The following is a 16,220-nucleotide window of genomic DNA, read 5'->3' as shown; positions in this document are numbered from 1 at the left end:
CATACAAAAAAGTGTTGGGAGAATAGATAAAGCAACCTCTGTCTCCAGGTTCAAATGTTTCTCCCGCCTCAGCTTCCCAAGTAACTGGGATTACAAGCTTGTACCACCACACCTGGCTAATTTTTGTATGTTTAGTAGATACAGGATTTCACCATGTTGGCCAGGCTGTTCTCAAACGCCCGACCTCAGGTGATCCGCCCGCCTGGGCCTCCCAAAGTGCTGTGATTACAGGTGTGAGCCACCACATCTGGCCTAAAAAATAATTCTTATGTAAGGGTACTTGAACATTTCAGAACACCATATTCCTAAAATATATTTTGGCTTCAAATATCTGATAAAAAGCAACTATCTCTCAAAACATACGTATTCTTACACAAAAACAGAGATTCAGTCTTAGAGGCTTTTTTTTTTTAAATTTTTATTTTTCAGACAGGGTCTTGCTCTGTCACCCAGGCTGGAGTGCAATGACGTGATCTCAGCTCATTGCAACCTCTGCCTCCCAAGTTCAAGCAATCCTTCTGCCTAAGCATCCCAAGTAGCTGGGACTACAGGTGCATGCCACCACGCCTGGCTATTTTTTATATTTTTTGTAGAGATGGGGTTTTCCCGTATTGCCCGCACCGGTCTCAAACTCCTAGACTCAATTAATTCACCCACCTTAGCCTCCCAAAATGCTAGGATTACAGGCATAAGCCACTGCACCCAACAAGGACTTTTTTAAACAAAAAGAAATATGGTAATTATATGGCTGATTCTGTAGCCCCAAATTTTCACAATCAATATTTTGTATATCAAATGGAATATGACACTACACATCAAAAGAAAAGCAGGTATGGGAATGCGAGGAAAGCAGGAAACTTATTCTTGAGCTACAGCTGCCATAGAAAAAGCATCATTGGCTAGAAAATACATAGCCATCTCTCTTTTTGTTAAATACAAAGTCATACTATGACTTTAAAAAAAGCACAGCATGAAACTCCTGCTAATATAAAACATACATATGATGTTATAATTATAGTAGGTAGAAAATAATGCATGTTATAGCATATTAAAGTGGTTTTATAATATGCAGCATTATACTCTAAGTGACCCTGAAACATGTATAATTTCAGGGTGCCCTATCTCACTTGGCAGAAAGGCAGCAATTCTGCTGCACTTACTAGACAGACTGTGCTGTGTTATAAAATCTCACGCAGAAAATAGAAAGAATTTTTAAAAATCAATTTTATTATAAATAAGGGGAAAGCTACTTTATTTTGCTATGACAAGTGGTGCTTGTAGGACTGTTTTTAGCTTCCCAACAGATATAAAATGTTTTCTAATATCATAGATTCCTAGAAAAGATGACATCTGCAAGAAAAAGGTAAGATCGAGTTTAATAAAGATGATAAACCTTGAGATACCTCTAAATCAGCACCCATTCTCTTTAATTTCCTCATTGTAAAAGTTGCCACTGGTAACAGAGCAGTCTTCTAAAACATCTCTAGGTGTGATATCAAGTGATGAAACATCTCTTTTATAGAGCTCAGTCAGTTTCTAGTTTGCAAAGAGAAGGCTGTGTAGACTGGATATATCTATAGACAATGTTTTAGAAGGAGAAAGAAAGGAGCCGGATCAATTGCTACAAGTCATTCATTTACTTTCAAAATAAATCATGTGATTAAAATAGGCATTTTCATAGGGAGCTGCCGACCTTAGGTGATCGCTCACCTCAGCCTCCCAAAGTGCTGGGATTACAGGTGTGAGCCGCCAGGCCCAGCAGCATTTTTAAAGCTACTGAAGAAGGACCTGAGTTGCTATTACTGCAAAAATACACATTCCCAAATAAATAACTCTCCTAAATGATCAGCACCTCAGTACAGCACAGAGAAAGAAAACAGGTAAACTCCTCACCAGTCCTTAGCAAAGCACAGCTCTGTGTGGTACTGCATTTGCCAAGGAATACTACAGGTGGCTCTGTACTCCCTCATACCTACCAAGCGGAAGCAGCCAAGAGTCTAACCATAGAATCTTGCTCAGATCTTAGCATAGATGTTACCTTATGAAAACACATTAGAAAGTAATTGAAATTGACTGAAGGATTCAAAAAGTTCTATTTAGATTTTCACCAGCCACCTTGATCCAATTTCCACCCCGACCTTGTAAATGCAAGCACAAGCAAAGTTATATACGATTTAATTAGCTAAATACTAATCAGCACTTTGTTATTAGAAATTAAAAAATAATTAGCATTTCATTATTCTTTCTTAGTGATAATACTGCCAGTCTTTGATCCTGTCATCATGGAACTATATCCAGTTGAATGGGCTACTTAACTATTTACTCTGAGAGGTAGATTTTATCTAATTCATTTGTCTCCCTCACTTAAACAGTTGCAAGCTCAGAGAGAAAGAAATTTCAATTTGTCTTATAACTCCCTGAAAACAATCCAACTAAGCCTAAATTTTAAATTCATATTACTTCTAATTTTGGCTACTCATTAGGAATTTATTTATATATTTAATTTATTGTATTTTTTTTTTTTTGAAATGGAGTCTTGCTCTGTCTTCCAGGCTGGAGTATAGTGGCGTGATCTTGGCTCACGGTGGCCTCCACCTCCCAGGTTCATGATTCTACTGTCTCAGCCTCCTGAGTACCTGGGACTACAAGCGCGTGCCACTCCATCCTTTTCATTTTCTTTTAGGAGAGACAGGATTTTGCCATGTTGGCCAGGTTGGTTTCGAACTCCTGCCCTCAAGTGATCCGCTCACCTTGGACACCCAAAGTGCTGGGATGAGTACCACGCCCAGCCAGGAATTTATTTCAGATAGTCCTCTAAAATCTAGTAATTAATTCAGCAAGTATTTGTTGAATGTCTACTGTATGCAAGACATCAGGGAGGACACAAAAATAATGACTCTTTTTCTCTCTTTCATAGAGATGGTGGGTAAATGTATAAATCTATCGGGAGCCCAAAAGAAATCTTTAAGTAACCTCCTATCACAGTTAAGAGAGTGAAGTCATGCCTTCAAGCCATAGTGTTCACAAGGACTTTATTAAAGAAGTATATTGTAGAATATTACAGCCAGAGAGATCCTAGAAAATGTCCATTCCAACCCTATAATTTTATAGAAAAGAAAAAGGAAAAGGCCCTAATTAGAAGGAATAACTATTTACTCAGTATCACATATCAGTTGATATCACAGATATCAATTTACTCAATAACAATTTACTGAAATATCACAGAGAGTTAAAAAATCTGAAAAAGAAGGTAGATCTTTGGGTTCCCAGCTTACTCCTTTTCCATGATGCCACATTTCCACTCCGAGGTTAAGAAAATGTGATTAGGCAAAGACAAAGGAAAGAAGAGGATGTGCTGGCAAAGATCAGAGGTTGAAATATAACACTGATAAGAAGGTATGTTTGGGAAACAGAGTATTTAATTTATCTGAGGACAAGAGTTTATGGGGAGAAATAAAACACCAGGCTGAAAGCAGAGCAGGTTTAGACCATGGAGGATATCAAATGACAGTCTAAAAGAGCTAGACTTTTTCACTATATAATATAATGAACACAAGTAGCAGAATTTACTTACAAAATATAAATGTTCCTTCAACACTGGTACTATGATATAGCACTGATGGTCTTAGAGGTTTATAATGAAAGAACAGAAAACTCTTTTGTTATGAAAAGGGCCAGCTAAACATAGCAACTCATACTAAATATAATCTCTTTGTAACTTCTTTTCTCCCAAATGGAGAGTGGCAGGAGAGGGGTACAAGAAGGCAAGACACTAATCTGCTGACCACAGATGGTGTTTGTGATAGAACTGATAGATAAGTAAAAGTTTGTGCCACCCCATGGCTCCTGCCTTGCTCTTCCTGAGGATCTTCAACTTGCAGGCTCTATCTAGCTGAATCCTGAACCAGTCCTAGACAGGATTGAAAATTGGTGCACTTGCCCATCCTTACCAGAAGCTGGAGTCCAACTGAGGGAATGTGTTCTCTTTCCAGGCACACAAGAGGGAGTAGTTTTAAGGGCAAGGACTTCTCAGTGCCATGCCCCTCTTCCATCTCTCTCCATCCGGGAGATTTAACAGTCTCTGTTTTAATTTTCTCACGCATGGGAAAGGATCAAAAGTCAATCATTCCAGCGGAAGTTCTAAGGAACTCCTTTCATTGGCCAGGGGTCTTGGAGAAGGTGGGGTTTCCTCCCAGGTTAAAAGTCCCCTTCTTCCACACCCCCTTGGGACTCCATGTTTGGACCCCCTTCCATGTACACTCCCTTCGTGGAAGCTGTCTTTCTCGCTCCTGGATTTCCCCTCTGAGGTTCCCTTTCTCTCTCTCTCTCTCTCTCTCTCTCTCTCTCTCTCTCTCTCTGTCCCCCCCACCCTTTCTCTACCTAAATAAATCACTTTTCTTCAAACATCTTTTGAGTCTGGTATTTATGAGCACACTACGCTGTGGTCTCCTCTCCCATTCTTGAGAGAGTGATAGATCAAGAACCTGGAGAAATGTCCTCTCAGGGGAGTTGAGAGCTCCCCTGAACCCCAAAACACAACCATCTATCTATGGAGTTGTAGCTGCTCTTCCCTCCATTCCACTGCCTAGCCCTTTGCTCTAATGCCTTGTTCCTTTCTTTAGGACTGGAAACAGATGAAAGATAGCATATTAAATTTTATGCCAAGGTGTGTATAGCACTCTAGGACAATTCCAAAACACTTTAACAGTCGCTGTTTCACTCATCATAAAGCAGAAGCAAACCCCTGTTCTATTTCACACTTCACTCTGCATAGCTCTCCCCAATCCTCCATAGGTTAGACAATGCTTTCTGTCTCTCTGGTTATTGGCTAGGCATTAACTTCAACCTTTTAACCTAGAAGCCCCTCCCAAAACTCTAATCTATTACCTGCTCAATTGTAAGTGCTATCTTTGCCAAGAAACCAACTGCACCCAACCCACCAAACCCTTAGGATAGCAATACCATGGGAGATATTTCAAAACCATTTGGATACCATACCTTTAACTCTAGGGACCTTCCTTTTGAAAGCCTGCACCTTAGAAAAATTATTCCTCAAGCCCCAGTTCTGTATAGACTTGGTCTATTCTCTTTTCCATGCTGGTCTGCTGCCGTTGGGATGCCAACAGCCTCTATGTCTCAGGCCATTAAGACAATGGCAGAAGTTCTGAAAAGGACACATTGAGTGCACCAAAGTTTAACTTACAAAAAGTTTGTGCAACTCTTACAAAAAGTTTACAAAGTACTTTGGGCTACATAAGACTTGAATGTCCACAGAGCCAATGTTTTTCAAAGTGAGATGAGAATTGTGACTTCCTGGGTTTCAATATCAAGAACCAAATATTGACTGTTAACTTCATCTTCCCACTCTGGTATATAGGCTAATCTTTTATTTTTCAGTGAAGAAAAACAGGTAGGATTTTTCAAACAGTTGGAATTAAAGGATCATAAATAATTTATTGTTCTATTTTTAATTCTTATTTTTAAAAATGAAATATTTTTCATTTTTAAAAGTAATATTCAAAAGTGAATATTACTTTTAAATTATACAGTGATACACAGGTATTTAGCTGACAGAACTGAGTACTGTGTGAAGTACTTCCCATACATTATCTCATGACATCCTTACATTACATTAGCCCAAAGAGACCATACTATTTTTATTCCCAGGTTAGACATCAGGAAACTGAGACTTAGTAAGGTAAGCAATTTGCCCAAAGTCATACAAACATATGTGGAAGAGTTGCTGATGAGCCTCTAGTCATCTAACTTCCAAGCCTATGCACTCAAATCAATAAACCACTTAACTGGTGATTTTTTATTTTTTTATTTTAAATCAGTACTTTAAAATAAGATTGAGGAACTAAATATATAAAGAGTACACATTATTTTAAAAAATACAAAAAAGAAAAAAAACAGAAACCAAACTTTAGAAACCTTATTACCCTTAATTTAAGACCAATTTAAAAAACCAAAAGTGCTATTCATTGTGAGCCTGAAAATTCAATTGAGGAAAATTACCAGGTCCCGTAAACCTAAAATTTCCATCCGTTCCTCCATAAACATACTTTGAGTGTCTACTATGTAACAGGTTCCATGCTAGGAGTTGAGGACAGAGATGAATAAGAAAAACATGATATCTGCTCTCAAGGGACATATAGACAAGTTGCAAAGACAGTCATATGGTATGACTAGTATGATAAAAGGGAGCAGAAGCAGGAAAAACCTATTCAGCCAGGGACAAGTGAAGGCCTCCCTTCCACGAGTTAAAGGGAAGATATATGGGAAGAAGACAGGAATTTCTCCCTGCAGAAGGAGTAACGTGTACCGGGGACCAGAGCAGAGATAAATAACTGAACAGATAAGAAACTGCAGAGTGCCTCAAGCCAACACAGTGACAGAAAGAAGGGGCCATGGCTTAGGACTAGAGGGCTGAGCAGAGGGTGAATCCTGTAGGACTGTATACCATACAGTCTGAAGACTCAGACTGTACCGAACAGCAATGGGGAACCAATTTCAGCAAAAAGAGAGACTCAATTAGATTTTAGTTTTACAAGTATCAATCTGACTACAGATACTACAGAATGGACCATAAATAAGAATGGGAATAAAGTGGGGATGGAGCTATCATAGGAAACTATTGCTGTAATCCAGGTGACAGGTGAAGATCACTGGGGCTAGAGTGACAGATGTGGACAAGAGTAGATACCTATAAACAGAATGAACAGAACTTGGTGAGAGATAGAATGGAGGGTGATGAGGTAATTTTGAAGTTTAGAGGGTAGCAGCCTTCCATCATTTAATTAAACCAGTCATTTAATAGGGGAAAACAAGCTGATCCCAACAAGAAGAAATTTACTGCTTTTAAATTGCTACTATCATCTTTTCATTAGTACCTAGATTTTAGCCATAACTCACCTGGTTGCCAACTAACAATAAGTGTTCTCCAAGGAGAAAGTCTTTCAGCATATCTTCCATCACTAGCATGTGCTAGAGAAAAAAGAACTAGAGGTTAACTGTGTTTTGTACAATCAAGGTGAGATATCTTTATAGAATATAAATATCTATTATAATAAATAATAATCAAGTGATGTGATTTAACACAAAATTAATTCTGTGGTTATAAGTAAATTATATAACCATTTAGGTAACTGATACTGAAAACCTGAAATAGTCCACCTGAGCAAGACTAAGCAACTGACCAATATTTTGGAATTTTTATAATTCAACTCAGATATTTTTTACCTATTATACTATGTAGAGTTGGCTTATAATTTCATATAATATTTAAATTGACACTTGCTAATGTAAATATACAAAGACTTCCTAAAATAACTGGACATTTCCAGGGAACATTTTATATTGACTTGTTCTTAACCATTACTTTTAAAGCTATGGATAGCTTCAGAATTAAAAATATACTATTTACCTTCCATACTTTTTAATTTGAATTATGACACAATATAATAAAAGAACAAGATTAATGTTGCTCACAATAGCCACAGAGGAAAATACATTGCTCTTTTGCATCTTGAAAAATAAGACACCTGTAAGTAGGTCATGAGGGTTCTTTGGGGCTGGGAAGAGATCTACACTCTAGCACAATTAATATTCCTATTACTTTCTCTTTCTCTTGGTTTTCTGTATCAAATCAATAGCAGGTTCATAAGTACTAAAGTTATTGAAGTTCCCTATTTGTAAAAAAGCAAATTAACCTTTTGCATCTAACACATGCTGCAGATATTTTTCTAGTACGTTACTTGCTTTTCTTTTTAAAATTTCATTTATGGTGCTTCATATATATGGTATTATATATATAAATTATATATAGCATATAGATATAAAAATATAAATATATTTTATATTTACATATAAACTATATATATACACACAAATTTTTCTTGTCAAATTTAATAGCATTTTCTTTCAGAGTTTCTTTCTTAGAAGAAAACCTGAGAAAATGTTTAATTTCCTTCAGGAACAAATGAGTATTCCCTGATGTTTATTTTGGTGATTTTTATTTTCAAAAATTATTTCAGATACACCATGGAGCTAGAGTTTTAACAAGGCTTGAAATGAGGTGAGTATATCCATTAACTGTCTATTCTTTAACACTTTTAAATGGATATAAGGCATATTCTTTAAGAATAAAAAGAGACATTATTAATAATTATGCTGGGACAATAAGTATAAGCAGAGACTATGTTTAGCAAATAAAGATAAATGGTCATCCTATAAAACAGAGTCCTAGAACATCATTTTAAGCTGAGTTCTGGTGGCAATATAGTATGGAGACCTCTTCCTTTTCACTAAGATGAAAAGTCAGTGCCAATTCCAGAAAACACTAAGTTCTTTCAATAATGAATGGGCTAATCCACATTGAAAAGTTGGTGTAAGTACCTAAATAGCCAAGCAAAGAAAAAAGAAATGTAAATATTGAAAAATAATCCAAACAATATTTGTGTTCTTCTTTACAATTCTCATGTCCTCCTACTTCATGCCCTCATTCACCTAACTAAATTATTCAAATCAACAAACCTTAGCTAAGGCTAAAGTCACTGCCAACATAATTATCTCAGCCTTTTGACCCACTTAGTACTGCAGACGATTTCCTAGAAGTTTCCTTCCCAGTTTTCCATTTCCCCTGATTCCTCCCTATCTCTCTAACAATCTCTCCCCGTAGTTTTCTGAGCTGGATCTTGTTGTAGCAATTCCTTAAATATTGATTTTCCCCACAGTTCCTTCATTTGTTCTCTTTCTACCTTCTTACATGCTTCCCTTTGCAGTCATGGTATTGGGCAGGTTGTGGCTACTTGCACCCACCTGAGGGTTGAGGGAGGGCTGTATGCAGAGCTGGATACCCACATATCAGTGTTCAAAGACCTACCTCTGACCCTGCTCTCCTTAAATTCTCTCATCTATCTCATGGCTTCAATCACCAACTCTACACTAATCTTCAGCAGCAAAACTTTCCTTCTTAACTACAGCCCTGTATTTTGGTGTGATCAGACCATCTTATTATTCCCCAGTCACCTAAATTCAACACAACTAAAACTCAACTTATTACTTTCTCCTTAACTTCATTCTTTATCCTTTATCTTTTTCTCCATTTAATGGCATCATTTCCTACCAGCTGACCAAACTCCTATTAGAAGCACCCTGCCCACCTTACTCCTCTCTTATCAAGATCCAACTAAACAACATCTGAGTTGTTAAGCCACCAAAAATCAACTGTATCTATACTTTCTTTTCCAACCCTACAGTTTTGATTGAGGTTTTTATTATCTCTGGCCTAGATTTGTATCAGCTAATTAGCTTCTCTAACTTTAGTCTCCCCTTGAGCCAATGTGTTCTTACAGTACTGACACTTCTTTGTTCAAAATCTTGTCACCTTATTTCTCAAAATTCCTTAAATGACTTCTAACACTTTAGGAGCAAAGGTCATTCCTTACATTTTTGATCTAGTCTCAGCCTCATCTCCTATCACTCTCCTTCTATACTGTCTTTCCAATCATAGGCATGATTTAGAATAATGTTCTACTTACTCTTCTGTTTACTTTTCCACCAGACATTGTGCTCCCTGAGAAAGAATCTCCGCCTTTCATCTAACCAAAGTTCCACTGACTTGATCTCTTAAATAGCCCTGCAATGTGTCCTCTCCACTCTGTCCCCACTGTCACCTCTTTAGTTCATATCCTTCATAAATTTCACCCGGACTACTGCAATAACCACCTAACTAGTTTCTCTTTGCCTTGGTTCTAACTTCTAAACAATACTTAAAGAGTAAAAGCAAAGTTAATCAAAGTATAAATGTGCTTACAATCTTTCAATAACTTCCTCATTTTCTAAATAGAATCCAAATTCCTTAACTAGCAAAACTGAGATCTCCCTCCTTCCTAATTCACCAGCCTTTTCTCTTGGCACTCTTCCACTTGCAACCTTCGCTTCTTACCAGTGTAGCTCCCTAAATGAGCTACTCTCTCATATAACTAAGTCTCTGCTAATGCTAGTCTTTCTGACTGAGAGGCTCTCCTAGTTGGGTCTGGTTGACCAATTTTCTATAATCATTCCAATCTGGGCCAGTCAATCCCATCAAGGCTACCATAAGTAACCTGCACCTACTTCCACTACACTGTGTAGAAACTATGTGTATTTATTTGCAGATTATGAACAACTTGAGCCCTAGAGCTGCATATATTTGTGTGCGTATTTTAATCTCTGTATCCCAATACCTTAGGACAAGACCAGACTCACAGTGGGTATTTTAAAATTCTTACTCATCTAAAATTCCTTAGGCTTATTAAGAGGTTATTAATTTCTCTTTCCTCCAACTTCTTCTCCTTACTGTTGCAAGTATAATATTCCTTAATGAAAGATTTAATGAAGTAAAACTTCTTTTTTTTGAGATGGACCCTCACTCTGTCTCCAGGCTGGAGTGCAGTGGTGCTTTCATGGCTGACTGCAACCTCCATCTCCAGCGTTCAAGTGATTCTCCTGCCTCAGCCTCCCAAGTAGCTAGGACCACAGGTGCACGCCAACATGCCCAGCTAATTTTTGTATATTTAGTACAGACAGGGTTTCACCATGCTTGCCACGATGGTCTCGATCTCTTGACCTCATGATCCATCCACCTTGGCCTTCCAAAGTGCCAGGATTACAGGCATGAACCACCACGCCTGGCCTGAAGTAATACTCTTTATCATGAACATTCAAACTCTTATTCATTCTTTTATTAATCCATTCAGCACATATTTACTTGGCAGTTACTATGTGCCAGGCACTTTGCTATTTGCTGGAAATACTAAATAAAGAAAACATAGAGCTATGCCTTAGTGATATGGAAAGACACATTTTAAAAGTCCATTTCAACACAATGTGGTAAGGGGACAACACGGCATGAACAAGATGACACAGGAGCACCTAAATCTGCAAGAGGCACTGACTACTGCTTCAAAGATGAAGTATAGCATAAAAGGAAGTAATAATATACACAATGGGAGCAAATTTAATCAAGTTACTGTTGTGGAACTGGTGCAGGTAAAAAAATTTTATTAATAGTTAATTCATAATGCTTTAAGAAGGGAAGGTACGTTTTGGAGACAGCTTATGAAAAGTCCCTCAGGGCCACTGTGTAAAGTTCACACAACCCTGCATCCTAAATGTCCATGTCACAAACACCATGGCAACAGACATTGTGTTCAAGGGCACAGTGGTCTTGGCTGCTACTGAATTTCCCACATTCTTATATCCTGTGAAGCCTTTTTGATCTTTGCCACCATGGAGTTTTTCAAATTGTCACTTATAACAGTTTCCTGCTTCTTTGCCTCTTTGTTCCTCTCCACTATGTGAATAGAGTGTAATACTAGCATTGATTGGAAATAGTATGTTTTCCTCATAATCATGCTTTTGTCTTTGACAGGCAAGATTTTTTTTTCTACTTTTGTATCTTATAAGTAACTTTATTTTCTGTTCATTTGTCTACTGATTGTGCAAGAGCATTAATGTTAACAGAAGAAAAATAAAACCTTAATTGGCTATCGAATGAATGAAAATCAAACCAGGGTTATGCTCTTTTCTATGCCATAGAAAATAATTATAGTTTTGACAGATTTCAGAAATTTTAATCAAGATTTTTATTAAGAATAATATGTCTAGATGCATACAGTTAATATAATTTAAAATGTATTATGGAAATTTTAAGTATGTGTTTTGCTATAAAAGAAATATACATAGCCACTTGACAGAAAAGTTAGAAGAGAAAAAAAATCTTGTATTATAGGTAATTTTCTCTAAAAATATTCTTATTGAAGTAAGCATCCACAATAAAGCTTTCTAGATACAAATTTATATGTCTTAGTGGAAGGTCCATAATTATTGGCTAGTTTACAAGGAGGGAATTCTCTACTTTCCTTCCTTTAAAAAGAAAGTAAAAGGAAAGAAAAGAAAAATACTAGGAATTTACAGGAAAAGGAAGAATATGATAAAAAGGATGTATAGGACATATCCTTCTGGACTACTGAAATGTTTTAACAAGCAAGTAAAAGAGAAGATGATAGCTCTGTTTTGTTTTAAATTTTAAAATGCTTGCTTTAATTTAAAACTTGTATATCAAATTACATATATAATTATATGTATATATCTATAATTTATTACCCTAATCGTAGCAACAATTCCTCTAATTTTTAACTAGCTTTGGAAAAAATTTTCTGTTTTCTGTCTTTATTTTCTGTTTTATGTCTTAATAAAAGATGTTCAATTCTTCATTTTGCATCATCTAAATTAAATTTAGGAAATCACAAAAATAATTACATGTCAATTTCACTTGAATTGGAGTTTACTACCACAATTTAAGTGATTTATCCAAGAACACGTTCTTACCTGAGTGTTGTCATAGAACAGAACATCAGGCACTTTCATTTTCTCATGTGCATTATAGATCGGTGCACTAACAGCACCAATCCTGAGAGATCCAGATGTTATTTCACCTAAACATTTCACACAGGACAGATAATTATTCATAGCACTGTCCTCGGAGATGCCAAGCCATACAACATAGAACACAATACAGCTTCAGTAATATCTGTGGATATTAATTTAACATCTAAAGAAATAAGCTTGAGGGTGGTAATAAAAAACCACTGCTCTAGATATAAAATGCTCCAAAAGGTAACACATTTTCTTTAAAACAATGTAGACAGCAAACTATATATATGTATGTGTGTATATATATATGTGAGAAATATATATATATATGCGAGAAAGTTAAAAAAAAACAGAATACAGTCAAGCCACTTTCATAGGCTTGTTTGGTCAGAGACTATAACACATATATAAGTTAAATACACTTAAATTCAAAAGCTCCAAAGCATCTTGAATATTATATTTTAGTGTGCACCAATTCAAAAACCCCTTAAGATAATCTCCTATAGCTCTAGTCAGAAATACAGATGAATTAACCTACCACAGAACTCTTAAGTTACTATTTTCAGCCAAGTGAAGTGGCACATGACTGTCATCCAGCACTTTGGGAGGCCAAGGTAGAAGGATCACTTGAGCCTAGGAGTTCAAGACCAGCCTGGGCAACATAGAGAAACCCTGTCCCTACAAAAAAAATCTGAAAAATTAGCCAGGCCTGATGGCACATGCCTGTAGTCCCAGCTACTCAAGAAGCCGAGGCAGGAGGATTACTTGAGCCCAGGAGGTTGGGGCTACAGTGAGCCATGATTGCACCACTGTACTCCAGCCTGGGTAACAGAGTGCAACACTGCCTCTAAATAAATAAATAAATAAATAAATAAATAAATAAATAAAACTTTAAACATTAAAAAAAATAAAGAAATATTTTAAAATTACTATTTTCAAGGTTGGTCCAGGAAGCCTATATTTTCAAATAATTACCCAGGTGATTTTCATACCCAGCTAGATTGGGAACCTCTGTCTTACGCAATTATTTTGTAATAATAATTGTTATATTATTCTCTATTTGCTTAAATAGGTTGACCTAGAATAGATTATGAGTTCCTTGAAGCTAGAAAACTAAATAATAAAGCTCTTGAAGTCAGGGAACATATTTCATATTATTCCCTACAGTAACCAAACATACATGACATGTTCACTGACATGTTCCAAGTTCAATAACAATATTAACAGCACTAATAGTAGTTATTATAGTAATATTAATGATTACAATGATATAAACTATCATTTATTTATTGTTATCATTTAACTATATTTATTGAAGACCTTCTATATACCAGATCCCAAGCTGAAACTTCACCTCATTTTTTTCTCATATAATTTCATGCAATTCAAAGAGGAAAGAATAATGAGAACATGAAGAACATACACTACACAATTTGCTCAAAATCACCCAGCTAATGAGTAGAGCTTAAAACAGAATTTAGTCTAGTCTGACATTCTTTCTACCATATGGGGTATATTTAATATTTTGACTCCAAATAACATTCCAGCCTATGGAAATACTTTAGCAAGCAAATATACAATGCCTTAAACAATTCACCCATCTTTTTTTTTTCTACTTCAAATAAGAAAATTATAGTTTGTTTCTCCACTAGAATGCAACTTTTGTGCTAAGCCTTTTGAAAGAAATGGAGAAAAGCAACATTTGCTTCTATGGAGTACTGTGAACAAGTTTGAACTAAATATAATTAATTGCCACCCAGTGTAATCACTGCTGAGTGCTACACATTTGACAAGCACAGTAGATCTTAATAGTAACTTTGCCCTTCAATATTAGATCCTTGCCATTTTCCTTTTATTCCCAACTTCTATGGGGAAGGAAAACCATGAACTGTAACACTGAGAGTTTACTATTTATTTACTACTATTAGGGCTCTGAAATAGACCCAATATAAAACTGTAAAGGGAAAGAAAGAGCAGGGATGCGGTAGTGAATCTACTATCTACTTGCATGCTGAGATGACACACCCAATTTCAGATTCAAACAGCATCTGATGCTATCTGTGGTTTAGTTTATGGAATACATCCATTCAGTAGATTTATGGCTTTAGGACAAGCTTATTCACTCAACCAATGTTTATTGTTAAAATGTCAAGCTCAAAAAGGGAAATGCACTAAGAGAATGGTCATGCTAGCACTTCTGTGGGAAAAAGTTGGCTAGCTATCTTCTAAGAAACTCACAGAATGGCATTATTTTGGTGAATTTGCCAAGGTTCTCAGCCTAGTAGCTGTAAACCTGATTTTGCCATCACAACTGAGGGCAAATCTAACTTTCAGAATATTAAATATATATATTCTGGTTTCACTCTATATATTCTGATGTAAAATCAGAATTGCAAAATGTTATATGACAACTGTAACTTTTACATGAACTATGATATAAATAACCACCATATTAATTGGAGGGAACCTGCATGGAAAGCCAGTTCCTCATCAGAATGTTGTTGTGTGAGCATGAGCTCTGATCATGGAGACTTAATTAAATGAATTCTTCACAAGAGAGATGGCCTTATAGAGGAATGGAACCAGATAAGTAAAGTCTTTTCACTTAGGTTCCTTATCTCCTATATGAGGCTTAAATGGGCACTGCTAACACTAGCCAGTAACCAAGACCAAATCTACAGTCTGAATGAGTCTTTCTTTAGGTATTTAATAGACTCACTGAAATAATATTATAAAACTATAATATTATTCCGTATCTTTGAGTTGACTCTGTGTATCTGTATTCGGATCCCTCAGAATGCTGGGTTTATAATTTGACTCTAAGAAAGTCATCTTATTTCCTTGATACCAAATACTTGTCTCAGTGCAGCCCCAAGGATTAAAAGCATCTGCTACAAAGAAAGCCACAACAGTCCCTTTTAAAAAGTGGTCACACATTGGCTGTTTTGGTAAAATAGGTATTTACATTTAAAAAAAACTGAAAATCTTCCATTGTGTTTTAATTGAAGAATAGGAAGCTTTTAAATGAAGAACTAAATCTCCCCAAAACTCAGAATTATACAGATGGGTATCCAAAAGAAAAGTACCACAAAAGACAATACAGGTGGAAACGGAAGGAATAAGGAATAAAAGGGTATGCATATTCTAATTATTATTTTAGTTTGTATCAATCTAGAAAAGTTTCTCCTACGTATCTTATAGAACATTGCTGACCCTCAAAGTGTAAATTGCAAAGAAAACAGCATTCTAGATTCGCTGGTGAAATACATTTGGAAAAAGTACGTTTGTCAAAATTAGACAAGTTGATTTACAGCAGGAATTCTCAGACTATCAATTAGTATCAATTGTGAGTCTTAAAGGTGAGGGGAATTGTATTTAGCATGTACTTTAATGAAGTAAATATTCTAAGATTTAACTTGTGTTTTTCAAACTTAAAAAAAATCAGATTCATTTCTTCAAGCTAATACATAAGATAGATGAAAACCAAAAACATTTTTAACTGGAATTAAAATAAATAGCATCAAATGTTTGTTGTTAAATAAATGATTATTTAACTTAAAAAAAAGAGCCAAATCAAATACTTACATTTGTAATCCTTTAGTTCTGGCTCCAAATTATCATCAGTATTTATTTCTATTGTAGCATCTGCCAGATTTTTTTCTAATGCTGACCTAGCAAGACTAGGTAAAAACCTGGGGGATGGGGAGGGAGGAAGGGGAAATGGATAAAGTCAAATCTTTCTCTGATTCTTAAACACATGCACACACACACACACACACCCATCCATTACTAATTATAAC

At 35.9% G+C, this 16,220-nt stretch overlaps 1 protein-coding gene across 4 annotated transcripts in view; it reads right to left on the bottom strand.

Moving 5' to 3' along the window:
• VWA8 (von Willebrand factor A domain containing 8) overlaps window positions 1-16,220 on the bottom strand; it is a 389,600-nt gene that overhangs the window by 196,196 nt on the left and 177,184 nt on the right. For all 4 annotated transcript variants that reach the window (XM_032294792.1, XM_032294790.1, XM_032294793.1 and 1 more), the window contains 3 exons: window positions 16,006-16,112; window positions 12,376-12,482; window positions 6,916-6,987 (listed from right to left, as the gene is read on the bottom strand). In XM_032294792.1, the coding sequence (XP_032150683.1) occupies window positions 6,916-6,987; window positions 12,376-12,482; window positions 16,006-16,112 (286 nt within the window). The remainder of the gene's footprint in view (window positions 1-6,915; window positions 6,988-12,375; window positions 12,483-16,005; window positions 16,113-16,220) is intronic.

The sequence above is a fragment of the Sapajus apella genome, unplaced genomic scaffold (genome assembly GCF_009761245.1).
Source record: "Sapajus apella isolate SASKATOON/1434 unplaced genomic scaffold, GSC_monkey_1.0 scaffold32, whole genome shotgun sequence".
Taxonomy (NCBI): Eukaryota; Metazoa; Chordata; class Mammalia; order Primates; family Cebidae; genus Sapajus; species Sapajus apella.
The sequence above is the reverse complement of the archived record's forward strand: the minus strand, read 5'-3'. Positions and strand labels throughout refer to the sequence as shown.